The sequence below is a fragment of the Lytechinus variegatus genome, chromosome 17, assembly GCF_018143015.1.
Source record: "Lytechinus variegatus isolate NC3 chromosome 17, Lvar_3.0, whole genome shotgun sequence".
Lineage (NCBI taxonomy): Eukaryota > Metazoa > Echinodermata > Echinoidea > Temnopleuroida > Toxopneustidae > Lytechinus > Lytechinus variegatus.
The window spans coordinates 8,821,955-8,849,562 of NC_054756.1; the positions used below are offsets into that span (position 1 = coordinate 8,821,955).

General features: G+C 37.0%; 1 protein-coding gene across 2 annotated transcripts in view; it reads right to left on the reverse strand.

Moving 5' to 3' along the window:
• Positions 1-18,548: 18,548 nt before the first annotated feature.
• Positions 18,549-27,608, reverse strand: part of LOC121430768 (hephaestin-like protein) — a 29,087-nt gene continuing 20,027 nt past the window's right edge. For both annotated transcript variants that reach the window (XM_041628160.1, XM_041628159.1), the window contains exons 11-18: positions 26,896-27,016; positions 24,613-24,825; positions 23,226-23,430; positions 21,930-22,241; positions 21,335-21,645; positions 20,966-21,148; positions 20,408-20,530; positions 18,549-19,631 (exon numbers count right to left, since the gene is read on the reverse strand). In XM_041628160.1, coding sequence (XP_041484094.1) covers positions 19,507-19,631; positions 20,408-20,530; positions 20,966-21,148; positions 21,335-21,645; positions 21,930-22,241; positions 23,226-23,430; positions 24,613-24,825; positions 26,896-27,016 — 1,593 coding nt within the window. In that variant the 3' untranslated portion in view covers positions 18,549-19,506. The remainder of the gene's footprint in view (positions 19,632-20,407; positions 20,531-20,965; positions 21,149-21,334; positions 21,646-21,929; positions 22,242-23,225; positions 23,431-24,612; positions 24,826-26,895; positions 27,017-27,608) is intronic.

Sequence of the window (27,608 nt, forward strand, 5' to 3'; positions counted from 1 at the left end):
GGGAGGACTTGTCCTTTAAATACTGTATTCATTTTATTGTTTTGTCCTATAATTAACCCATAAGTCTTCATGAAAAGGATGCCAGTGGGGACTTGAATCCAATTGAATCTTTTGGTTAAAAGGCGATTAATGGGAGTGAGGTATGCTAATTTAATGTGCCTTTTCTATTAATTTAATCTTTTCCAGGAAAACCGATTCACAAGGATTTTTGTTGTTGTTTATATCAGCAATTACTTTTAATGTACCTTTTTTTAATAAACCTGGAAATGTTTATTTCCAAACTTGTACAATTAATCCATGTTCTGATTGTAATGGATGATTTGTAACAGGAAAAAAATCCTTTCCAGCGAATCTAAGATTTTTTTTTAAATGGAACTTACAACAAAAAAGAAGATTAATGTTTATGTGCGGAGTAAGAGAATGAGAGAAAGTGGATAGATGTTTTACAGGAAAGAAAGTGAAAAGAAGATACATGCTGAAAAAGGGACGGTAGCTTTCTTCCCCCTGCAATGATAGTGAGAATGATTAAAAAAGGAGAGAGAAAAAATGTCTCACTTGCACTTCAGAATAATTACATAAACAATTTTCTCCGCAAACGGCGGTATGAAGTTTACGGGTGAAAATCGGCGGCCAATTGCATCTTTTCCCCAGCTCATCTTGAATACTAAGCATTAATCAGACGATACTCAGATCAGAGGAGATTTATTGTGATGATTTTCCCGCGAAAAATTAATAAGTGATATTTCATTGGCTCTCGAGACGGCGTGAGGAGCAACCGGCGATTGCCAGAATGGTGTCGTGATTAGCCGTGATGATGGCCTGAAATTAATAAACCAAAACCCTTAATTTCCGCTGGTAACACTGACAAGAAGAGCAGGAACATGCGGGATGAGAATAGGGGGAGGAGAGGGGAGGGGGAGGGGTTAAAAAAAAGAAAACATTACCGTATACATTCCCAAAGAAATAAGGGTGAATCGGGGAGTTACTCCTTGGATGAATTGTGCAACGGGATGTAACATGAACATTTTGGGAGGGAGGTTGTTCGATATTCATAATGAATATTGATGGGAAATGAAATCAATATATATACTATATGACAATAGATGGAGGAGAAAGAGGAGAGAGAAGGGGGGGGGGTGCTATACATGACATAACCAAAAATAGCATACATAACATGACAAAATATTCAAGGAACCATACTGTAGATTTCGATGTAGAGATATGAAATATAGATGGGGGGCAGACAATGGCGTAAATGAGTCAATACCGGGGGGGGGGGGGGGGGGCAGAACCTATACATTATTTCGAGCCATGTTTTAGTTAAACGAGTAACTAACATTACGAGGTTATTTAAGGGACTCTAACCTTTGACTCTGCTTAGTGCCTATTATGTATTATTATCATCAATGTAGCATTAGATTCTGTCAACTTATTTCTTGTGATGCATGGTGAAAAATAAAACAAAGAGACAAACAAACATGACGAACGGGGACAACGCCCCAAAATATGATCTTTTCGAAATGAAATTCAAATTTTGTGAGAGATTTAAACATAACACCCCAAAATTATTTCATATTTTACATTTTCCTCTTACATTATTTTCCATGTCCCCCTTTTCCTCTTGGTCTTTCACCCTTGTGTGTGTGTGTGTGTGTGTGTGTGTGGGGAGGGGAGGGGGGGGTGAGGGGGGCAAGTTAACGAACCCCCAGACCCCCATCTTTACGCCAATGGCATCAGAGTGACAAGATTGAAAATATGAAAGACGGGAAGCAGGAAGAACATGAAAAATGAAACGAATGCGTATACCATTAGAAAATAAGCAAAATTAATGAATAGAATGAAACATTTCTGCCTCTTTTCTTAAAAAAATATATAATGACAAGCCTATACTTTACTTTGCTTAACCCCTCCCCCGCAACCAAGTTAAATAAAAACTCCAAAGCATACCAAGAAGGTTCTAGCTGAACGTTCCCATCATCCAAACAGAGATATTCTCATTCTATCCCTCATAGTCATGATAGTACTCATTTATAATTACCATTTTTTCGTCAAGAAACCCGAAGATGTCATAATAATATATGCACTATTTAGGTCAAATTGTGAGAATTCTACGAAATTAGCTCTGCGAGCAGTCTTCCCACACAAATTCCCCACATAAAGCCCCCAACTAGCCATAACCATGATAACTCTAATTTTCATTTCTAGGACATATAAAAGCAGAATCAGATCCAGAGTTTCAGAGGAAGAAGGCAATAGAGGGGGAAATGGTATTCCTCCTCCTCCTCCTTCTCCTCCTCTGAAACCCTGGAACTACTTCTAAAGAAGATGGTGTGAAGGGGTAATTATAATGAGTACAATCATACTATGATACCATTGACACCCTGTAATAATCTTCTATTTCGGTTATCAAAAGATCAAAAGAAATTAGCTTTATTTTAGTTTATAGCATGAACATTATCAATGGGAATGATAAAATGATGAAAGATGATGATGATGATGATGAAGAAAATGAACATGATAATGAAGATTATTTTTATCATTATTGTTTTTTTTACCATTATAGTTATATCACGATCATTACTGTCGCCATTATTTGCATTATCACTTTTATTAAAATGTTATTATCATTCTCACCATTACTATCGATAATACTATTTAATCTAACCTCGGCTTTGCTTTGGGGAAATGTCCATATCTCTCCGGGAGTTATAGTAAATCCCATTAACTCCCCCAATGGCAATTATTTACTTAACAGCTATAGTATTATCAAGTCCACCATATCATCTCCCGACTATCTCTTATCCCTCACAGCCTTTTGGTAACGAACAAAATAATTCAGCTTATTTGAATTTTTCCATTTCCGTCAAAAGTTATGAGTTATCTGTCATCCAAGAAAAAGAAATCCATTTCGACTGATACACCTTTAGCAAACGCGATGCCTGAAAGAGCCCCCAAACAATGTGTTATATCATGACATCCAAGCATCGAATTACACAATGATCTCATTTTTTGGACCTCCTCTCGCAAAACTCCATTACAAACAGAAAAAATGATAAATACAAGAAAAAAAAATCTCGTGAAATACGAGACTTCTTCAATACCCGGGGACACCGGCGACCTTAACCAAATCCGTGTAGCGCATCAATTTTCGAGTGGCCATTTGGTTAATGAGTTCTTTACTGGACGCGGATTACCCTATTCGCAAATTGTTAAGAAAATGAGAGAAACAGTATCCGGCTTCATTCGGTTTAGATGTCGCGCTAAGCAAACTTTTAATTAGGCAAAGATTTTCTGATTTCTTTCCTCCTTACAGAGCTTTCTGACAGCATTTTCCTGTCCGGCCAGGGTGCGCTGCCCCTCTCATTTTCTCCCCCTGAATTCTCTAATTTTGTTCTCACTTTGACCGGGCCATGATCGAACGCCCGTGTAAAGACAGAAAAGGAAATAGAGTAGGGTAGTCATTTGCCAGTCCTCATAATTTTTAGACGCATGGAACTGAAATCAGGTCAGACTAAAAGTATATTGTTAATGATGAAGATGATAACAACAATATCAACAACAGCAACAATGATAACAATAATAGTAATGATCGAAATGATAATAATGATATTAATTATTCTAAAAATAATAAGCTAAAAATTGCCAGAAAATGGGAGGAGAGGAAGGAGGAATCGATGGAGGAAGAGTGAGATATAAGGAAAGAGATCTAGAAAGAAACGATCTACATCGTCGTCGTCATCATCATATTCATAAGCCCATCATATTATTCCTACTGACTCCAAACCGACCGTCGAGATGTCTTGAGAATGGCGTAATAAATTGATCAGTCTGCGGTCGGTTTTTTTTGGCCGATGTAACTGTGACTGTTCCATTTGGCAGGGGCCGCGAACCGGAGGGGGGGGGGGGGCTGGGTGGGCTTCAGCCCAACACATTTTTTTCCTTAAACCATGTACAAAAAACGTAAAAATTACCATCTGATTGTTTTTTTTTTGCATTGTCAGCCCCCCACTTTTGGGTTATACCCCCCCCCATCCAAAACCGTTCCGCGGCCCTGGTCCATACATGCTGCTTTATCCTTTTTGTTTTATTTTAATGTCCAGAAAACTTTCTTCTCGAGTAAAGTCCTAATCACTTTTCTGCCAATCCATCCTCTTTTCACTTTCCACGCTTTCCCGCCATCAAAGAACATTACTCCCGCTCCTGAAACAAAATTTTGCTCCTAAGCGCTCCCATTAACAACGCGCAATCCGAAGAAAGTATTTATAAAACAAAATGGACTCTTCGGAAAATTGTTTTTCTTACAAATGAGCGACCGATGATAAATTGAACTTCACTAAATGAGCTCGTAGACATGTTCGCCATTTTTCTCCCTATTTTGTTGGTGTGTGGTGTGTTTTGGCGACACAGCGAGGTGCGAAGCGGTTTCCAACTCCGCGCGGACTCGAATTTCGTGTAGCAGTGATTTGGGGTGATTAATAAATGCTTGCTTTTTGACAAGTCGGTAATGGCCCGATGTGGGGAAGATGGATAAAAGAATGTCCCAAACTCCCATGAACTTGAAGAAGGAGGCAAGGAGTCGACCCACCATCTTTAAATTAGAGTGATGATTGTATGTACGGTAGCTTAAACAAGCAAATCATTTGCAAAACAACCTTCGATCGTCTCAATTTCGCTCTTTAAGAGATGGTATTGACATGTTTGTGAAAACAAATCAAGTAGATGCTCATTATTAACGAGAAAGAATGCATGAGGTGCGATGATTGAGATTTTGGTGGATGAAAAAAAAATATCGAGAAAATAAAAATCTATTTGGTACTAAGCAAATGGTTGATGACTGCTAAGTGTTCATTTTTGTTAGGGATACATTTTCGTCTGCGAGTCCATAATTGATATTAGCCCCTGTATAAGGGCACCTTTATGAATTATTCATCGGATGGGGTGACCCCGATTTCATGGTTATTTAGGTACTAAGAATTCACACCTCATCTATTAAGCTTATAACTAGAAAGAAACTGGAAGATTTATTTTTTTCAATCGTCTTTTTTTCATAACGATTAACATGTTAATTTTCATTAGAGAATTTAAGTTATACCTAGGCTGAAATGATTGAATGAACTAATCAAATGGTTTCATTTCAGCTAAGTCCAGTTCAAGTATTTTATCTTCAAAGATCAGCTAAAAGTTACACTGTAACAATATGACCAAAAAAATCACAAGGACTCAAAAATTTGTAATAAATCATAGATACATTATACAAAATATTTAACTTGATTACACATGTTGTACAAAACATGATAAATGAGGTACTAGTAGGCACTACTTCAATGTAATATAAACAACTTACTTGTTCATTCATCCCTTCGAGAATATAGCATTGGTAAAATGCTGTCTCAAGTACAAATATAGACTGTTATTCAAACAGGCTAAATGGATATTAACTTATGAAAAGAGATTTTAAAAACCCATTCTAAATGATAAGGTGTTTTTTATTTGCATCCGATTAGTAATTTTCATATAAATTTGAATGCTAATATGACTAATTATGCCTATTTCTTTTTTACAAGGAATTTGGGAAGAGACGATTCATTACTTAACCATGTAAACGGAGGCTGAAGAATAATACAACCATGAACCATCATCATAGCCACCGCCACCGCCATCGTCACCATCACCACTACCATCACTGCTTCTTTACACCGCCACCACCGTGTCAAATTCACTACCTCCACCATCATCACCGCCGCAACCACTGCAAGTAATAACACCAGCACCGTCACTATGCACACTAAAATCACCATTACCACTACGACATTGGTCATCATCATAGCCACGACCACCACCACTACCACAACCACCCAACACCACCATGCACCACCACCTTCACCGCCACCACTACCACAATAACCACAGCCACCTTCACCATCACCACCACTACTACCACTATCACCACAGCCACCAACACCATGCACCGCCATCACTATCACCACAGCCACCACCATCACCACCACTGCAATCGCCACCACCAACACCACAAACTGGGCGTTGTGGCGTGCGACTGTAATCCAAGCTATTTCGGGAAGTTACAAATTGATGCAGAGGTTCGAGCCCTGGTCACGTCTTTCGGATGGTGACGTTGGAGGTCGGTCCCAGACGTAAATAATCATATCTGATTGAAACACGTCTGACAAAACTCAAATACATACACACACCACCACCACCAACACCACCAACACCGCCACCACCACCGCCGCCGCCGCCACCACCACCACCACCGCCGCCGCCACGCCCACCCGACACCATATTACCACAATCAACATCCTTGGAATCATGACCACCTTCATGACCGTCGTCATCACTTGTTTTCTCTTAAAATGAAGAAAAACAAAGTAGCTGTCACCATTATGGCATGGTTCAACATTGCGATGTGGTCCACAAAAGTCTCAGTCTATGACTGCCATTTGGGATGACTATTCCCATGGTTAGAAGACAACAAACCCTAAACGCTTATCTTACCCTCCAGTATATTACGGGGATCAGCTATTTAATCATGCCATATAAAAGCCACGCTTTCCCGAGGCTCAGGATCCAGGCCTGTGGGTCATAAGGAGGGTAATCAAAAATCCTCATTTTTTTACCAAGAAACAAGGGGATTGATCAAGTCTGTATGCAAGTCCTCCGGTTTAATTCAGAGAAAGAATTATGTAAGCCGTCCCACCAAAGCCCTAATCTTTACTTAACAACATCCTTCCCATTTCGTTTCTGCTAACTTCTACCTATTTTCCGCTTTACCCCTTTTTATTTTCATAAAATGATAGCATATGCCTTTGTATCATGGTCATTCTCCCACTCACTGCACTTCTTTTGAACACAGTGCCGAATTATTCCCAATCTCGACAGGATTTGGTAAAAGTTAATACCACATCTTCATCCCCTTTCTCATCCCGAAGACATGATTGATGTAAGGCAAGACACGAAAGCCAACTAGATTTCCCGGGAGGCGAACTATTACCGCGCGGGCATCTATGTAAATCACATGCAAATGTATGCAAATCTGCCTCTACACTCGCGCTCTATATCGCATAATGGGTTTTCACAGACGCGTTTAAAACCCCATAAAAAGGCTTATCTCTTATTTCTGCTGAGCAGACAGCAAACATCTCAGAGAATTCATTATTTTTTTCCTCTCTTACGAAAGAGAGAAAAACTACTTAAACAGACATTATAACTTTCAACGGAACAGGATAACAGCGAAATTATTTTGATGGAAAAATTTCTTATCGGGCGGATGGCTATTATATCTATGGTAGCTTAGAAAAGAAAAAGAAAAAAAGAACGATACAAGTAAAATGATTTTGATGCGTAATGCCATCCGCAAGCTATGAAATATTATATTCAAAAGAGAATCAGGGCAGAGATTTTGTACTTATCAGTTGCCTGTATATAGAGGATTATGGGTTTGGGATACAATATTTAGTAATACTTTTGGAGGTTCTTAAAAGTTCACCCTACGAGGAATTAGATAGTGTGAGTGACAGTTAATTAAAGTTAGACATAATTGAGATGTAAGCATGGCTGGTAGAAAATGATAACTAGAATTACCGGGGAGAGAGGGGAAAGAAGGAGGGAGGAGAGAGACAGAGAGAGCAAAAATAAAGAGGGAATGAGGTATGGGGAAGGGGGGGGGGTGATATGAATTTGGGAATCATGAAAATGTCTTTTTTTAACAACATACCAGACGACCGATACAAGATTTGATAAATGCACATTTCAAATGATTAAACTCGGTTTAAAAATATATCTTTTCAAAGACAAAAATGACAAAATGTGCAAAAAAGGTAATTTAAAGTAAATTTGCTTGGTAATGCATAAGAAATTACACTCTAAAAAAACATTGGGTAAAAATACTCCATGAGGGTAATTAAGTGTCCAACCAACATTGGGCATTTTTTGGCATTTTATCTGTCCAGAGTGATGAAAATTTTGCCCATTCTATAGTAACTACAGCTTATATTTTAATCTTACTTGACAATATTGTTTTCGCATTGGGTGAAATGCCGCCCCAAATTGGTTAGACACATATTAATTATACTCATGCTAGTTAAAATTTACCTAATATTGTTTACAGTGTAAATGGAGTCATAGATTCAACTGAGGTATATGATATAAGAGAGGAGTGAATTTAGAAAAAAATATCTATATAGTCAGGTATATAGATAAATATATTGTTGTTGTTATCATTATTTTCATTATTACTATTATTAGTATTATATTATCAGTATTGGAAACTTCATTTCAAAATTTAATCTCGACACTCAGTATACATCTGTCTGTGTGTAACAAAATCACCCCACGCACTTTTAAAGACAGACATGATAGTATATATATATTTTTTTTAAAATCATCAAATGATTAATAATGATATTGTTGCGTAGTTTAAATAACTATATACAATTTAACTCTTAAATTGTCCCATTGCAACGTTGCATTCTAAAAGCGCAGAATTTGTCAATCACTTCGCTCTCTTGTTCACTAATAATGGACGGTCAGCCCAACTGCAAATCAGTAGTTTAAAATCATGAAACAGCCGTCGGGAAATGACTTGTGATATGCTTTAAATGTCACCACCAAAAGAAATAGATAATCGCATTATCTACATGCATCTTCTGTATCCCTGTGTACATAACCTTTGATGTGGGGTGCCTCCAAAATTTGATATTTTCTGCTCAATACCCCCCCCCCCCTCATTGCTCGGACCAGATTTGCACCACAGTGGTGTGTGTATAAATAAATATACAGTCATAGAAAGTAAATAAAGATACAAAGTATAAACTGCAAAGCGAGCGGACAGAATTTTGACCATTTAAAAAACAGCAACAAGTTTTGTGATAGATTTTGTCACAATATTCAGTCATAGGTACTACTCTTAATTGGTTGAAGTGTTATATTTCTGATAGGCAATAATTTTTATGCATTTATTTAGTCAGCTCTAATTTACATTATATCAATTGCTGTCCACCACAAGGCCCAATCTTAGGCCCAGTTTTATTTCTTCTGTATATTACTGACATTGTTTATTCTTCACCCTTATTACAATATATTTTTTATACTGATGACACCACAGTTATTTCTTCAAACTGCAATAAAAAAGTGCTTTTTGAAATGTTGAATAATGAGTTGCCCAAAATATCCTCGTGGTTCCAAAGAAATGAATTGTTCTAAAACTTACTAAAAGACACATCATGTTAATTTGAAGAACTCCAAAGCAACAGCTGATCATTATTCAGAAGAAATAAAAATAAGTGGGATTTCTATTTCACAACAAAACTATCTTGATGTGAGATTTTTAGGTGTCATTGAATATGAGTTTCTAACATGGGATGATCGTGTATCTAAAATATCGACGTCTTTATGACGATGTATAGGGATAATGTTTAAAGGTCAAGTCCACCTCAGAAAAATGTTGATTTGAATCAGACAAGCACAATGCTGAAAATTTCAATAAGAAAGTTATGACATTTCAAAGTTTCGCTTATTTTTAACAAAATAGTTATATGAACGAGCCTGATACATCCAAATGAGAGAGTTGATTACGTCACTCACTAACCATTTCTTTTGTTTTTTATTGTTTGAATTATATTTCGATTTTTACGAATTTGATGATTAGGACCTCCTTGCCTGAAGTACAAAATGTTAAGATAACGGAATTCCACGTGTTCATGGAGGAATGAAACTTCATTTCACATGACAATGACGAGGAAATAAAAATATTTCATATTTCATATAATAAAATACAAAAGAAATAGTGAGTGAGTGATGTCATTAGTTCCCTCATTTGCATACCGACAGAGATGTGAATATCACTGTTTTGTGAAATGAAGCGAAACTTTAATATGTCATAACTTTCTTATTTTACATCCTATTTTGATGAAATTTTCAATGTTATGCTTCTTGAATTTTTCTCTTTTTATTCAAATCAAGTTTTTGTTGGGGTGGACTTGTCCTTTAAAGTAAATTACTACACTAATTTCTTGCCCAAGCATTACTCTCAATCTATTATTCTATTTTATTGCCACATGTAACTATTCAAATAAAAAAATCACTACAAATGAAAGCTATTCGTTTGTGTTCCGATGCTGGTTATGAAAACACTGATCCCATCTTTACGTGTTAAACCTTCAAAAAATTGACGACATACATTAATATTCCAAATTGCTTTGTTTATGTTTAGGCTTCACTGTCGCCAATAACCAACAACGGTACACTGTTAGAAAATTTATCCTTATAATATAAGAAGTTCCTACAGCAGAGTCTCAAGAACACCTGTGATCTTACCAGATTGCGTAATCTTACAGGAAATTGCCATTTGGTGTATGGAACCTTACAAATTTCCTTTAATAATACCATTTCCCCCCTTTTTTTAAACAGACCTGTTCTGTTAAACTGCGGAAAAAAATCCTGTTTTATGAATATACAAAATGATTCTGTGATTGCTTTTTGCAAAATAATTTTTTTTGATAGTGTGGATCATAGTTCCTTTTGAATTAATCATTTCATAATCATCCTACGAGAACTTCAAAATTTTCATTTATTAAACCCGAATAGCTCATATGTCAATAAGACATACTGGTCCTGATATTTTAATATACCCATAACGATTCGTTGTGCTTCTACTTTGATCAAATTTATTTCAAGTTTGAGTTTAAACATTCCATTAGTAGCATTTACTCTATATAAGATATTGTTTAGCATTATTTTAATGTAGCTATTCTCTATTATCCTTCTCCTCGTTTAAACTTTTATACTGCATGTATGTACTTGCACATGTACTGATGTGTGTTTAGGGCCGGAGTCTTTTATTTAGGGGATTTCTTTTTCAAGCCTTTGTGCTTACGACTGTCCCCTCCCATGCAATGACTGTTATATGTTAACATGAAATATTGTTAATTCATTTTATGTGGTACGTTCAACGATAAGGGGGGGGGGGGGGTGGACGGTGCTGATTTGCCTCTGTCAGTAATCATTTTCTAGCATATATTTGACAATAGAGGGCGACGCACCGTATTCTTGGGTCTAAAGCTGTTGCTAAAGTATTGTAATGGCGAAAAATACAAGGACACGGGGAATAATTATGAAGAAAACAAGAAAGACAAATATGAACAAAAAAGGAAGAAAATATGAAGCCTGGCGTAGGATGAAAAGGGGAATGTTCACGAGGAAAAGAAATCGAAGGCAGAAGAATGTTGATAAAAAATTACTGACCAAAAAAAAATGTTCTCACAGGCGTAAAACAGAACACAGTGAATATAGTAAAAGTCTTGACACAACCTGTTATCAATCAATCGGAAATATATTGCAAATTGTAGTTTAAAAATGATCATGATGATGGCCATTCGATCTTTAATAAGCAAGTTGGGGTTATGTGAAGTCTATAGTACGCCTTTGAATAGGTCAATATATATATAGACGGCCTTAGTATCAAACAGGATTTCCAGGAAATGTTAACATGTTTAAAAAGGAACATGAATGTGTATCATGTTATTAGAGGTTAAGAAGGAAATCATTCATCACTATAGTCTTTTTAAAGGTAAGGATTACTTATTACTTATTTATTTGATTTCGGTCAAATCTGCGTTCTAACAAAATGCAAAACAACCGTGCTTTTGTCATTTAATATCGCAAAGAGCACACATTGAAACACATTTTATATCATATCAACAACGCCCAATAGTTTTAAGACATACGTATTAACATTAAAATGTAGTAATAAGTTAGAATAGTGATCAGCACTTGAGGGATTAATCGAAACTTGAAACCAAACTCATTTCTGTAATCAACATCCATGTTAGTTGATTAATAAAGAAATGAAATAATGATAAAAAATATACTATTACACTAAAATAAATAAACAACCCAATCAATGCACCGTGAAATAAAAACCAGTGAAAAAATACAGATAAATGAATTAAAGAATGGAAAAAAACCCATACATTTGATGTTAAATTAGATAAGAATTTTTAAAGCATACATGCAATAAATACTGATGACTAACAAAATGATATTGCGATGGCAAAGCAATCGAGGCAGCAAGAGGGCACCATTTAACTTTTTGACTCCGTCTACATTAAGAGCATTTTCAACTTAACTCCACCGCAAGGCTCCAACAGTTCTTTCTGCTAAATCCACGCCACCTCGATCTCGACCGTGAACATGATGTCTTACGGAGGGAGGGAGGGGGGGGGGGGGTGAATTATAAAAAAAAAATGACCTCTTACTGATAATGTTTTGGATCCAGTGTTAGCAATCAGGGGGTCGGAATATTTTCATTCCTGACAGACGTTTTTTTTTGGCAAAAAGAAGCTGCTGTAAACTGCTTATCTAAAAAAAAGAGCCAATGGTGTAAATAAGAGAGTTAAAATGGGCCTAAGCTTTCGATCCGTTTTTTAGTGCATCCTAACGTTATTCTTGGATAAACATGAATGAATCATGCGAACACGAACACAAACTTTTCGAAATGTCATGAACATTCTGAGCATTTTATGTAATCGTGGTCAACTTTGCGTATATATTAACTGAATAATTAATGCGAATGTGAAGTGCGAGCAGATGTGTTTAATATACTGACCTGAAAAGGAACATATTTAGCATTGTTTGCAGTGACTCATGAAGATGATCCATAATCCAAATAATTGGAGTTTTTGGAGAAGTCATGTTTCCACAGTGCTTCACAGTGCTCTTGCTCTCCTAATCACGTTTTGTATGTTCTACTGCATTGTTTGTTTTAAATTTACATCCAGTAGATAAAGTGATATGTCAGGACTCTGCTAGACTGTTCCTGCAGCAAATCAGCAAGTTTGAAGTGAGTAACTTCAGTCGAATTATTTTGGTCTCTTGCCCTATCCTTGGACTGGGTAAGGAAGCCATGCTCAGTTCAAATGCAGTAGCCTGTGTTTTGTGCTCAACATTATTGTCCTGAACTTGACTACAATAGAAGACTTGAATAGGGATTTAATCCCACTGATCTTCGCACACAATGGGCTGTATTCTACTCCTGTTGTTGGGAGTAATTGGTCTTCAGGCATATCTGAATGATCCTTTGGAACTACACATAGGCCTATTAGCTATGCACATCGGAGACCATCTCCCTCATTGTAAGTTCGGCCCGGGAAGTTCGGCAGGCCTGTTGCCTTCTATACTAGTGTCGGGATTGATTTTGTACTTATATTTCTTTCTACTCTTATTCATGAATCATCCCTTTTTTCTAATAGAACATTCCTCATTCATATGCACCCTTTTCATCCTAACTTTGTATTCTTTATGTACAGCTCTCTATACATTATCTCCTGTACACTCCTCACACAAGGTTCTTTTGTATTAAATCACTCCACCATCCTTCATACAGCGTTCTTCACTCCTCTCTCTCGTAATACTCTCCCTCTCCTTCCACCTCTCTCCTTCTCTGAATGGCTATAATGTTAAGTTGATGCACTCAATTTTAGATAATAATTTGAATATAATTTGAATAGTCAATATATACACACAAAAAAAGTAAGTCCACCCTTAAACAAACATCAATAATTTCCGAACCAATGCGAAATTCTGATATATTTTTACATGAGCGTGTGGGTAATTTTATCAGCTACCCTCTGAATAATGTTGTGGACGTATTTTGCGTCATGCTTCAGTGAGCACCGTCAGAAGGCAAAAATGTCACTTTTCAAAAGTCACAAGCCAAATATCATGACTTTGATTACATTTTATTGGAACTAATTCCACATTCTCATCATGAAAAATAGTCAGAAGGCTTGTAAAAGGTACTTTCTAAAAGACGATACAACTTTTCTGGATAAATTTCACGGTTGAATAAACACAAGTCCATATTTGCTATGATTTGATTTTTACACATTTTTCATTCTCATGAAAAATAGTCAGAAGGCTTGTAAAAGGTACTTTCTAAAAGACGATACAACTTTTCTGGATAAATTTCACGGTTGAATAAACACAAGTCCATATTTGCTATAATTTGATTTTTACACATTTATATCAATAGAAATGAAAGAATATGATGACAGTTATTTTTGTAAAGAGTATCTTCAACAATATTCATCGTTTCACGGTTCAATGAACATTTAGTGAAAACAAAAAATACGATTTTCAAATATCATAGGAAACTATTGCTTAATTTTGGTAACTGAAAATGATCTTTTCTCAACTTTTTCGTTATGTTCTCGACCATTTATCATGCTTCAATGATTCAAAGGCGTTTAATTAAACATTCACGCTTGAATGAACATGTGGAATGTGATTAGCTCTTTTTTACGTCATTGGAAAAAAAATGCAATTTGTAACTATGGATATCTGTCACAAACCTCCTTGCATAGTTCATTTGATTTGATTTTTATGAAAATCCCGATGTTTAATGCATCAGTGAGCACACAATATTCGAAAATTATGCAAATGAGAAGAAAGTTCAAGGCCTTGGCCCCACTCTGTGCCGTGTTGAATGGTTATTTTTTTGTGCGCACCTTTTGGATAGTGTTACTTCGAAGCCATCTGCGAAGTTTCATGAAATAACTGTTGGCAGAAGTAACAAAAAACCGTCCATGAAACGAACCCTCATTTCATAGTTGTGAAAATTTTGACTTCTTCTCTCATAGACTTGTGTACATTATGGGTGCATATGTTTAAGAATAAGTAACCCCTTATTCAATATGGTGGAACTTTTTTTCAAGGCTGTCCATAGCAATGTCATTTGGCAGTAATGTTTACCAACCTATGGGCAAAATTCTGTGCAAAAATGAAATCGATATCTTCATTCATGGATGAGTGAGCACGCATCAAAGTGGGAAAATTTGTATTTTCAATGTCACAGACTCATTTTAAAGGGTAATAAAGTGAATATTGGGGGCAAAGTCGGTTTAATTGCTATTGTTTTTATCATCCATCATTTCTATCACCACACACTTTCCGAACTTTGAACATTTTCATGGTTGAGCGAGCACATTCGAAAACTTAGGGATGAATACACTTTATACGGCATAATTGTATTCTTTTCGTAACAATTTCTCATGATCAGTTGGATTTATGGGCAAATCAGTGGTGTATCCAGAATTTAAAAATGGGGGAGGGGCCTAAAATCGGGGAGCCACCAACATTTTGAAATTTTAACATGATCTAACAAGCTGTAGAGGATACTACCATAAACCCCTATGATGATACGTCACAATACAGGGGCCGCGGAACGGTTTTCAAAGGGGGGGGGACTGAGCCAAAAGTGTGAGGGTGGGGGCTGACCATGCAAAAAATCACAATCGTATGGTAATTTTTACATTTTGTACATGCTTTTTGAAAAAAGTGGGGGGCTGAACCCCCCCCCGCTTCCGCGGCCCCTGCAATACAATGTGCTCACTCAACCATGAACATACGATATCGAAATTGTGTGTGGAGTGGCTATATGGTGTATAGTAAAAGAATATAACACCATCAAATTTACCTAAAAACAACTTTTGTCCAACTTTGTATTTGCACAATCTGAAACGCGACTCTTGTGACATTCAAAAATTGTCATTTTTAATTCAATCTTTGATTACTCATGCTTGACTCAAATGATCGATCTCATATTTCCTCAGGAGTTGCTTAATGAGTGTAGAAAATGACCTACGAAATATCATATCTCAAAATAATTCCGTTCAAAAGTTACAGCAATTTGATTCAGGGGGACTTACTTTTTTTGTTGTGTATATATCTTTTGGTTGCATATTTGAATATTCATTTATACTTTGTTATTGATTTACATTTATATGAATATTGATGTTCCTAAACTAATTTAAATGAAATGTTGTTTAGAATGCAATTGAGAGTTGGTCAGTAAGTTTCCAACCTGATAACATGTCTGCTGGGCTGCCTCTGCGTTAAAGGTATTGTATAACTTTGTGAGCAGCTGATTTAAAAAATTCTCAAACCAAGATGAAACATGTGTACAGGTGCATGTATTAGAACTAATAAACCCTGAAAACAACCATTATTGAGAATGTAAAGCTAAAACTACAAGGCAAACCCTGATTTTGTAAATAGACGTCTTATAGACGCCTAAATAGTACACATAAGTGTATGGGATGAAATTAAGATGGTGTTTCCGGTCACTTAATATTTCAATTTTTGAAGCACTAAATAATCATTTTCGAACGTATTTTTTTCTAGGCTTCATTTTTAGAACATATCACAGACACAAGTGAAAAGTGTGACCTTCTAGCTCTGATTTTTAAAAAGTCAAACCAATGTTAACCAATCAGTCAGTCACTTAAAGAGTACTAGAAATGAGAAATCATCAGAATCCCGTACTACACTGGTGCCAGCGGTGTTTTCTAGTCCTCTTTCCTCTTTTTCTTACTTCCCCCTTCCTTTTCTCCCCCTCCTGTTTTCTTTGTTTTTGGTTACCAACGTCAGGGTTCCACGGAACCAAGGGACTCTCTGGGTACGGGCCTGCTTAAAACAATGGCTAAGTAAAACTCGTTTTTAAACGATCGAAGAATATCAAACAGAAAATACTCCATTTATTGAAAATCGTAAACAAAATTCGTTCTTTGGACCATGAAATTTGATACGTTACAAAAACCTCACCAGCATATCATCAATCAACGTTATACACATTCAAATACTAAACATCGATTCTTACAAATCAGACTTGTTAGAAAGATTCTGTACGATTTATATCCTAATTAATCAGGGGCCTGTTGCATAAAACTTTTTACCTGAGAAAACTCTGGTAAAAATTGAAAACTAAAGCTAGTCTGATTTCTCCCATTGACTTTAACACAGGGCAAAAACTCTGGTAAAAACAACCTGAGTTTTCTCAGGTAAAAAGTTTTATGCAACGGGCCTCAGGTAATACATTGTATAGTATTAGATGCCAGATTTCAATTTTTTCAATTGTTTTAAATATTTGTTATACATGACTTTAAAAGTAGTGCCACTTGACAGCGCTTTCTACACCATGGTGATTGTTTGAATTTTAAGAATTCATAAATCTAATCGGTAATTTTTATTGCTAAAAATTTAACATTATTGTTTGATTTCAAAGACATTCGTTTGATTTCTCAATAAAAAAAATACGTGTATAATATAGACCGGGTTGCATAAAATTTACACTTGTTGTTTAATTGTGTTTTTACTGTATAAACACGGATATATAGTCAGCAAACTAAATTCAATCACTCAAAGATATATGCTAACTGTATGTCTGTATTTAATGTACAGCAATCATCGGATATAATATATATACATTTTGATGCCATACGTCACCACAAAATTGCGGTGACGTATGGGCCATTTAGGAAATACATGTAAACAGCCATAATTTCATCGATATTATTTTCTCTCGCCATTCTCTTCTTGATTAATGATAGAAAAAAGTTCATCTAAATGATGTCTCTTTTAATTAGAATATGAATCCATTCATTTCTAAACTTATAAAAACGTTATAAAAACTTAAAATAGTCATTTATATACATTCCAAAATATTGCCTATGCCCCTATACTGACTCCATCTTACAAAGAGTTGTGATTGATCACAGGGCTACGTAACACAAAGATTAGCGAACAATGAACTGACCAATAAAGGTCAACGTTACACGCGCATTTGGCGCAAAATACTGACTAGGAACCAATCAGAAGCGTTCTTTCATATTTGGTATTCATCGCAAACCTTTGCGTTACGGAGCCCAGATCAATTTATCTTTGGAAATCTATCAACGTAGTAATTACTTGAATAAGAATTAACAGCCTTTATAAGAGGAGTTCAATGATATATAAAAAAATAGAGTATAATGCATGCATCGGTGCATTACATTAGCATAACTCTGAACTGATGTATTCAAACTAGATTATGGCGTCTATCCATACTGGAAAGAACACAGCGTTACACAGTGGTTCCACAGCGTGTTCACAGTGTGGAACGCAATGTGAAATCCCCTTCGCACTGTTAGAATTGAGTATTTCAACAGTGTGAAAATTCACATAGTCTGTAAGTACTATGCCAATTAATACACTGTGAACATCCACACTACAGAGCTAGCCACAGTGTGAATTTTCCTTTACATTGTTAGATTTGAGCATTTAACAGTGTGAACAATATTTTCACACAGTCCGCTATGTGAACACACCGTGATCACACTGCGTAAAACTGTGTGGCTCTCCATAGTTGACATTGCTTGGGTTAATTACGACCGTTTATCAGACTGTGTCACGGACTCCCCATCTGGGCCTGTCTTACGAAGAGTTGTGATTGATCCGATCAATCGCAACTATGGACGGCCAGCAACGTCAACATGTACATAATGCATGTTTGTTCAATAACTATGGTTTGTATATGCATTCATTGTTTTTCTTGAAAAGTCATTGTGCTTCTCTTTGTTTACAAAGGACATTGGGCAAATTTCCTGTAGAAAAAAATTATTACACTGATGGATTTCAATAGAGTTGTGATTGATTAGATCAATCGTAACTCTTTGTAAGACAGGGCCCTGGTCATTATTTTGATCAACTATATATACGCAGGTTGAAAATTCTCTAAACCTACGATATAATTATACAGTGTAATTGATTTCCTTCGAACAGTTACACTGAGGACATCGACCCCAATCCGACCGATGGAACGTCATTGGAAATAATGCAAAAGATTTGATCGGTCTAGAATCGATTTCGTCAGTGTGACTATAGACCATCAGGGTCCCGTTTCATTATGACTTGTTAACCATAACAAATGCACAATTTATGCAACAAGTTTGCTATCAGCCAATCAGAATGAATGATTTCAGTAGCTTGTAACTGATGTCGTCAATGTGTTATATGATTACGAGTTTTATGAAACGGGTCTCAGGTCGGAGAGGACATAGGATAGAAAACAGAATAGTAAATGGTAGAAATGAAGGGGAGTCATTGTGAATAATCTCATCCCCGTGATAACAATAACAACAACATGAACAGCAACAACACTTTCAACGACACATGGCACACATACATGCGTTACAAGAAATATCAATTTGTGGCATAAGACTCGTTTGTATAGGATAAGACACATGTTGTGTGTGTGTGTCACGCGCGCACACACGCCAGTGTGTCAACAAGACACATGTGAGTATGATATTCCCTAAATGACAAAAGCATGTCGTTTGACTGGTGTTAATTTATTTACAGTGGGTCTCTTGGAAGACAAGTTAATTTCGTAACAGCATTCATCAAATCTTTGCTTGAAGTTTTTAATATAAAATTCTCTATCATGATTTCGTCAAAAGAGACTGACTGACATTGTACCAAGGAGCTTTCAAAAAAGAACGGAGGCCAAGAAGACGAAAAAATGTGCCGTCACGACATAGACTAAGTCTACACTACTAACTCATTTTCTACCGTCCTTTGTTGTTGTGGCTACCGTTGTGGTGTCGGAAGCTTCATATTAACATAGTATATAACAGGAAAACAGATTTTGTAAGCATTTTTGAAGTTCCAACTTATTTATCGGAATGAAACGATCGCTCCCATGATGAATGCTACAACTAGAGATATGATGGTCGATTCCAATCTTCCTGCGGCTCCCGCTGGCGGTCTCCCAGATTTGCATTCGGGCCCGCATGGAATATCTGTAAATTGGGTTAAAATGAAAACGAAATATTCATAATAGACTTTGTTTGGTTTTATTTACCGTATAAACATCACAACAAAATATGTACACTTAAAAAGATACGGATGGATCTCTCAGTATTCAGAGCAGTTGATATAATGGCTCTGTTCTTCCAGGGGTTCTTCCTTGAAGTCCAAATGTGCGTCTTAATCATACTCAGAATAACCCAAAACCTGATCGACGTTCACGATCATTTTCTTCTCATCGCTCTTATTCGTCACCGAACTAAATGTGAACCAATGATCTTTCTCTGATTAATTAATTAATTTATTTTTTCTATATAACATCATTATCACAATTCAATGCGTTCAAAGTTAATCGTCATTACAATAGCGTAGTCACATCAAAGAACCGAATCCAGACCGATCAAAATATGACGTTGTTTTCATCGACATACCACTGACCGATTTTAAATCGGCTTCGGTATTGCGACCGCGATATTATCCCCGAAACCATTTCTGATTCTTTAAAGAATATATTTAGTTTTGTTACACTCTTAAAACAAATCATTCAAATTGACTGGATCAGAAGTCTGCTGGGTGTAACCGATATGTCTGCTCTCATTTCTGACGTATATTCTAGTCGGAAGTAACTCTGTTCTATTAAAATACGGCTAGAAAATAGTCAAATTTGACTAGAATAACAGTTGCGTTACATGAAAATTTAAATAGCGTTTTTACTGTTAATGTATTGAATTGACCAGTCGGTATATGGTAAAAAGTGTAAGGTTCTTACCAGACTTCTTTGCGTAGACAGTGTACCTAGTCTCTGTCCCAAAATCGGAGTGCTTGTTGACTGCGTCGTGGAGAAGCCACGTGCCTTGCTTTGTAGCTTCCATCTCCACCGTCAGAAAATCACCTGTATTAAAGTAAGAAAAAGAAAGGAAGGAAGGAAGGAAGGAAGGAAGAAAACCACAAAGAGAAAATCGTTTCCCATTAGGGGTGGTGCCATGGTATTTTGATAGGTGGGACGGGGGAGGGGAAGGGTGGTTGGTGGGGTCAAAACGACCTTAACTTGAATTCATTGATTTCCAATGAAAGTAGGGGAAACTACTATACGCTGCCCTCTCACTATTTATTGTCTTATCTCTCGCATTTTGTTCCCTCTTATTTTTTTTAATCATCAGATGACAAGATCGATTGCAAGTTAAAACCGGCTTACTTTAATTTACGTCGTACCGTCGTCCTTTCTATCTTTATTTTTAATTATTTATTCATTCATTTCCTTTTTTTTTGGGGGGGCTATTGCCCCTGCCCTTTCACATACAACGTCCGATCATGACCCAAAGCTTACCTGGCAATGTAGGCACACTGTCCAGGTTCTTCGTCACCCTTGTCTTCTGCGTTACGGTGTGGCCATGGAAATTAATTGAATGAACATCTGCACCGCCCCCTACGACGATGATGTAAAATGCGATGTTGTCGCCAACAGCCATACTGATGTTGAGTGGATACCCGAAGATGTAGCCATTGATCGCTGGATAAAAGAGGGGATAGATATTCAAAGAAAAAAAACTTACATTAATGACAAAAAAATAGATAAGAGAATAGTTGCTAATCATTGAAACAAAATCAATGGATCCGGGCAATGGATTTGCCCAAAGTGATCGAACAAAATTATTCTATGGCAAACTATATTTTAAACATCCCAATCTAAACTCACTGAATGCGTCGTTGCTGTGCTCAAAGTCCACTGCCTCCTTGTCGACCTGGTTTGGTTGGTTTGTGAACATCCGGATATTATCATCCAAATACCAGTTGTCGTTCTCGTCGAAGATGGTGTAGAGCAAAGCGAAATCGTGGTCGACGTCCGTACGCTGCCCCTGGTCGTTGAGGACGCCGTTGCGGCAGACGACGAGCGGTGCGATCAGGCCGGAGTTGGTGTCTTTCTTTGTCACAATGCTAGAGTAGTATGGCCAGACCACGCAGTTCGACTGGCTGTCAGTAGGACCGGCCTTCTCAAGCATCGTCCATCTAAAAGAATAAAGCGTATATTATGTTATATGAATTCGGATGGTGATTCGCATGGATTTGATTATACAAGGTTTGATAAGTTTTCAGACCTTTACATCGATTGATTGCATAGTCATTTAAATGTATTCTGTACAGTGGAAATAATCTAATTCTAAAATGGTATTAAGTTAGAATTAAGTGGAACTTCATAGGACTTTCATGACTTGTCGAGTGGTTCAATGTGAGCATTCAGATCTACCAATAGTTCAATGAGAACAAGTTCCCAAAACGGCACGTTGTATTACCTGTAAATAGCGGTTTCACCGGGCTGAACTGGAATTGGTGTATTGAAAGTCTGACCCATGTACTCTGTGGCTTGGCCCGGAAGGTTATGCGCGTTGACGGAGAATTGCCTCGTTGCGTTGTTCTTGAAGACAATCTTGACGGTCTCGTCCACTTCGGCTCGGATGAACGGACCTAAGATGCCCAGATGCTGCTCCCAGTAGGTGCGGTTCTTCGGTGTGGTGAAGGTGTCATCGGTGTACTCGACGAAACGGACTTTCTTGTATTCCCTCCCGATGTACGTCGGACCTTCTTCCACGAAATAATACCCTTCACTGACATCACAAAGCAATGAAGTATGGAGAAAGAAAGAAAATAGGAATTAAAATGGGTGACTATTTCGCAGAAAATGAAGGGACCACTTCTGTTGGACACCATGCTTGTCCAAAAAGAGCATCGAACTTGGTTGTGTTTCACTGCCGAGCGAAGTACGCGCATACAGTGCAAAGGGTGTCCTGCCCAAAGCAGGAATAGTGTTTACTTTCCGACCCGGGATATGTGTGCCTGCAACTCCAGAAGGTGTTTTTTTTTTTTTTTTTTTTTTTTTTGGGGGGCTGTCATGCAAAATTTTGAGGCATTTTTAGGGGAGAGAAAAATGGAAAATACTCTACAGGGTAATAGAATTATAATGTTGAAAGGATTATCATTGTGCATATTCATGCAGTGCTATGGCAGAACTTGGTTGAAAGGCATCTTTACAGAATCGACCCAGCCCTTTCTTACGTGTGTCGAGATGGAATTAAGCTAGCTCATTCAACAATCTTAATAACTACGTGTGTGTCCAAAGCTCGAATCGATCGCTGATGGCAAAACATTTATCTGAAACTGGTGACACGATGTCAACTCATCCATTTCGACAGTAACAATACACTCTTACAAGTCTTTTTGCAATGAATCGAAGTGTATTTTTAATCTAATCATGTGACCAAGCTACGCTAGAGAAACTGAACTCATCTGATGGTATACCAACCAGTGGCATACAGATAGGAAGGGGGCTTGGGGCGCTTTTTCCCAATTTTTCACGACCAAGAAAAAAAAGAGAGAAAAGGAAAAATACAGAACGAGAGAAGGGAAAGATACGGTAACATATTTTTAGATATTGTATCAAAAATCTATCACAAAAAATGATATTTGTGATAAAAACGTCACAATTTTGGCTAGCTTGCAACTTCATATATAAATTCTGCCTGATACACCATATCTCGCCCGCCCCCTCAAACCTTTTGGCTCATTACACATGTTACACCACTGGTACCAACCTGTTGGGATTGGATAGGTTTTGTCCTGTGATGTAATCGTATTCAGTAGGTGCGAAGTCCCAGATAACCTCCTCGGCTGCGAGGAAGAATGTCCTCTCCTTCTTCCTGACTCGCTGAGAGTCCGGTATAGTCTTGTAACACTCGGAGACGGTGTAGTTAACCTCAAGGTCGTAGTTGTACACATTACCATTGATGATCCAGGTACCTACAAGGTGTGGCAAACCAGGGAGGCGTTTCATCAATATTTTCATCCGACAAGTTGTCAGATCTGACATCTTTCCAAGATTTTGATTGGCTCTGAGGCACTATTCCTATGGCAACTGTCGGATAAAGTGGGACTTGTCAGATAAAATGTCCGACAAGTCCTTTCATGAAACGCCCCCCCCCCCTGGAGGCTGTTACTGCAGTCCATATTGGAGGAAGGGAAGGGGATGGGGTGGGGTAATGTGACTTTTGTTTGTTTTTGAGTCTCCCTCTACGTTGGGCTTTGATTGAGAAAAGCTGCTTCCTACTCCCAAGTAAAGAGGCCAAACTGGACCACTATGATTGGGATGAGATAGGGGTATTGAATCGTGAAGTTAGTGTTGATTGTTGTGATTATTCTAATTGCGTCATGGTGCCGATGGTTCATGTGTGTTAGGAAGGAGTAGGCGGCTATTGCATGCACTTTGTTGTAGGTTAAACCCCCCATTCCACAGAGAACAATACCGCTGAAAGACCTTTGAAAGATCATGAATTTTGGATGATCTTTCAGAGATCTCTAAATGAATCTACAATGGTCTTTGAGGTCTTACATGAGTCCTGACCAATCTTTCAGTGATCTTCGTGGTCTTCATGGGCTCCAAAACTTTTTGAAACGGTTCAAAACAGTCTTACAACGGTCTTACAAGAACATGGTCTTTACCTGGTCTTTCTGCAGTCTTTCAGCGGTCTTTCAATGAACTTTCAAAGGTCTTCATAGTCTTTCAATGATCTTTCGTCAGTCTCTCAAGATATTTGCGGAGATCACTGTAAGACTCATGAGAGATCATTGAAAGACCATTGAAAGACCAGGCAAAGTCCATGGAAATGAATTCTGAAAGATCACTTGTTGTATAAAAGATCTCTGAAAGATAATTGATAGATCTCTATAGGACAAGTCTAAGACCAGTAAAACAAGAACTATCCATGAGTCTTTCAGAGTTCTTTGAGGGGTCTTTCTGAGCCATTCCACAGAGATGACAAATTTCAGCGATCTTGAAGACCGCTGTAAGACCTCACCAATTTTAAGTCTTTCAGTGGTCTTTCAGTGGTCTCTGTTCTGTGGAATGGGGGCCTTAAATAGCTCTACCGCCCTGTAGTTCCCTTTTGAAGGGCGCACAACGGCGATTAAAGGTGCCATGCTCACCCGGGCTTCCAACTGTGAAATCAACTTCTTCCGTTTGACCCGGAAGTACAGGGATTGTGTTGGCTCGCCTGCCGTGATACTCGAACGTCTGGTATGGAATGTGGAGACCCATATACGTTTCTTCGTTCCCGATGCAAGGGGCATGCCACCGTACACGGTCCCCGGAGCATAGGCCAAGGAGCGGCAAATTATCACTTACGTAACCGTTGATTGCTGGAGTGGAGTGGGAAAGGAGAACATTAATTGGAGACAGTGTCTTCAAACATGTTATTTTTTTTAAATGACAAATGATATACTTGAATAGTGTACATAAAAGATGGCTCATATATTCTGTATTTCAAGAGTTACCATTGTTCAAAGAAAAAAATACTGGAGAATAAGTGGCCTTTAGTAATATCAGGGGGATGTTTCACAAAGATTTAAGTATGACTTGGAGTCGCACTTAAATGTCTAGTTGCGCGCAGTATAAAAAGGCATTGGCGCATTGGTCAGATTTGTGAAACACCCCAGGACTACTATTACTATATATTACTACATCTCCTACTACTACTACTACTACTACTACTACTACTACTACTACTACTACTACTACTACTACTACTACTACTACTACTACTACTACTGCTACTACTGCTGCTACTGATATTACTGGTGCTGCTACTACTACTACTACTACACAACAACAACAACTGCTAGTACAACTACTACTACTACTACTACTCCTACTACTACTACTACTACTACTACTACTACTACTACTACTACTTCTACTGCTACTACTACTACTTCTACTTATAATACTTCTACTACTACTGCCACCACTACTACTATTACTACTATACCACTACTACTACTACTACTGCTGCTACTGATATTACTGGTGCTGCTACTACTATTACTACACAACAACAACAACTGCTAGTACGACTACTACTACTACTACTACTACTACTACTACTCCTACTACTACTACTACTACTTCTACTGCTACTACTACTACTTTTACTTATAATACTTCTACTACTACTGCCAGAACCGAACGTTTGCATCAAACTGCAATACATAGATTTCCAATTATATGGGAAAGTATGCCCTCACATATCAAAGATGAAATTGTATCTGGAAACATCTCAAAAGTTCTGAACCTCCTTCGTCGTGAAATTCTTTGTGTTTTTTTTGAATAATTAGATGTCTGATTTATAAATATTCCTTTCTATATATAATGTTTAATTTATTATTTTCCCCATTGACCAATTTCAACTAAAGAGCAAGTTTATTCATAATATACACTAAATTTAATCCGGCCTATTTCAGCCTCAACATCATGTCATTTGATCTCTCTTATATGGTTTTATCAATAAAAATTCTTATTGTCCTATATCCCATTATTTATGGTAGATGCAATATTATTTACAATTTTAAATTTACGATTGCTTTAATGTTTGATGCTTATCATTCTAATGCTTTTAGATACATAATGATGTGATTGGGGAGGCATTGTGGGGGTTGACTTGAGGTGACAAAGTCACATGAATGACCATTGTATTTTGCCGATTCTAAATATCTTCATCTTATTTTTATTTTCACCATTCTGTTATGACCTGGATGGGGTTGGGAGGTTTGGGGAGGAAGACCTGTGGGTTATGGCTATTAAGTTAGCCTTTTCCATACCCAGGCAGCCTCTCCAACTCTCATCCAGGTCTTATTTTCTCTATCATGTACAAGTTTGATTGATCTTGTCTTTGATCTGTTTGTATTCTTTGTCTTTTGAATGCCAAATAAAATAATAATAATAATAATACTATACTACTTCTACTACTACTATATGATCTATATTACATTTTCTTTCATTTGTCACCACTGAAAAAAAGTGTAATCTGAAATGTTTGTGTCGAGAAGTAACCAGCAAAAATATGAAATGTTCTTGTCCAGTTTTTATTTTTAATTTGTCCAAAATATGAAGATTTTTTCGGGAAAAATGACACCTAAATATTTTTCAGCTCCTGATGACAAAGCGATATAATAAAAGGGGCATGGCACACTCATTTGTTTTGTATTATATTCGTCATGAACAACACAAATACTTTATAAGATACAGTAAATTTCCTGGGTGTATGTAAACTTCTGGCCTTAACTGTATTATATATATCACTCATGGTAAATGGCTTTTCTTTTCACAAGCACTCAAAACAAAATAATAAACGCGGGAAATATCAATAGTCTGTTTGCATACACAGGAATGTATGTCGGAAGGGGTGATTATGGTAACAATTATCTACTCACTTCGTATTTCATCGACAGGAAAGTCGGAATTGTAGCGGACATTTCGATTAGTGTTCCAATACCAGCTCCTTTCTTCATTCATGGAGAGAATTACAGTTATAACCTCTTGGTCAATTCCTTCCTGCGATGTATAAAGAAAATGATAAAAGCTTAAATTCCGATTTCATTCGCTATGTTCTGAATTATTTGATTGACGTAGTCTCATATTTATTATTTTAAATAATGGCTATCAGCGTTCTGTCTTGAAAGGGTCGTGTTTTTGTTTATTCGTTATTACTTTTACTGTTTATCAGAATATTTCATTCAGGGACAAAATATCAGCGAAACTCTCTTTTTTTTGTCATCAGTGCCCTAATAGTAGGGAAATTCACAATATGAAGATGAGCATATTATGATTGGATACATATTATGGTAAGATAAAACATGGAAATACAATTCAATACAACTAAAATAGATATTGACAAAGGAAATGCAGAGTGAAATATAAGAGCATATTATTCCTATTACACTAATCAATAATGAAATCAATTTCATCGAAGTCAACATTTTATTGTTTTTTTAATGCAATTCATAATATCTCGCAACATTGGGCTGACTTGGCACTCGCGTATAGAGAAGAGAAAGGGTGAAATTTGATATTATTTTCGGAGAGATAATTATGTAAATCTACATGACTAAGTATCTTTTTGTACAAAAATGTTCCAACGATTTCC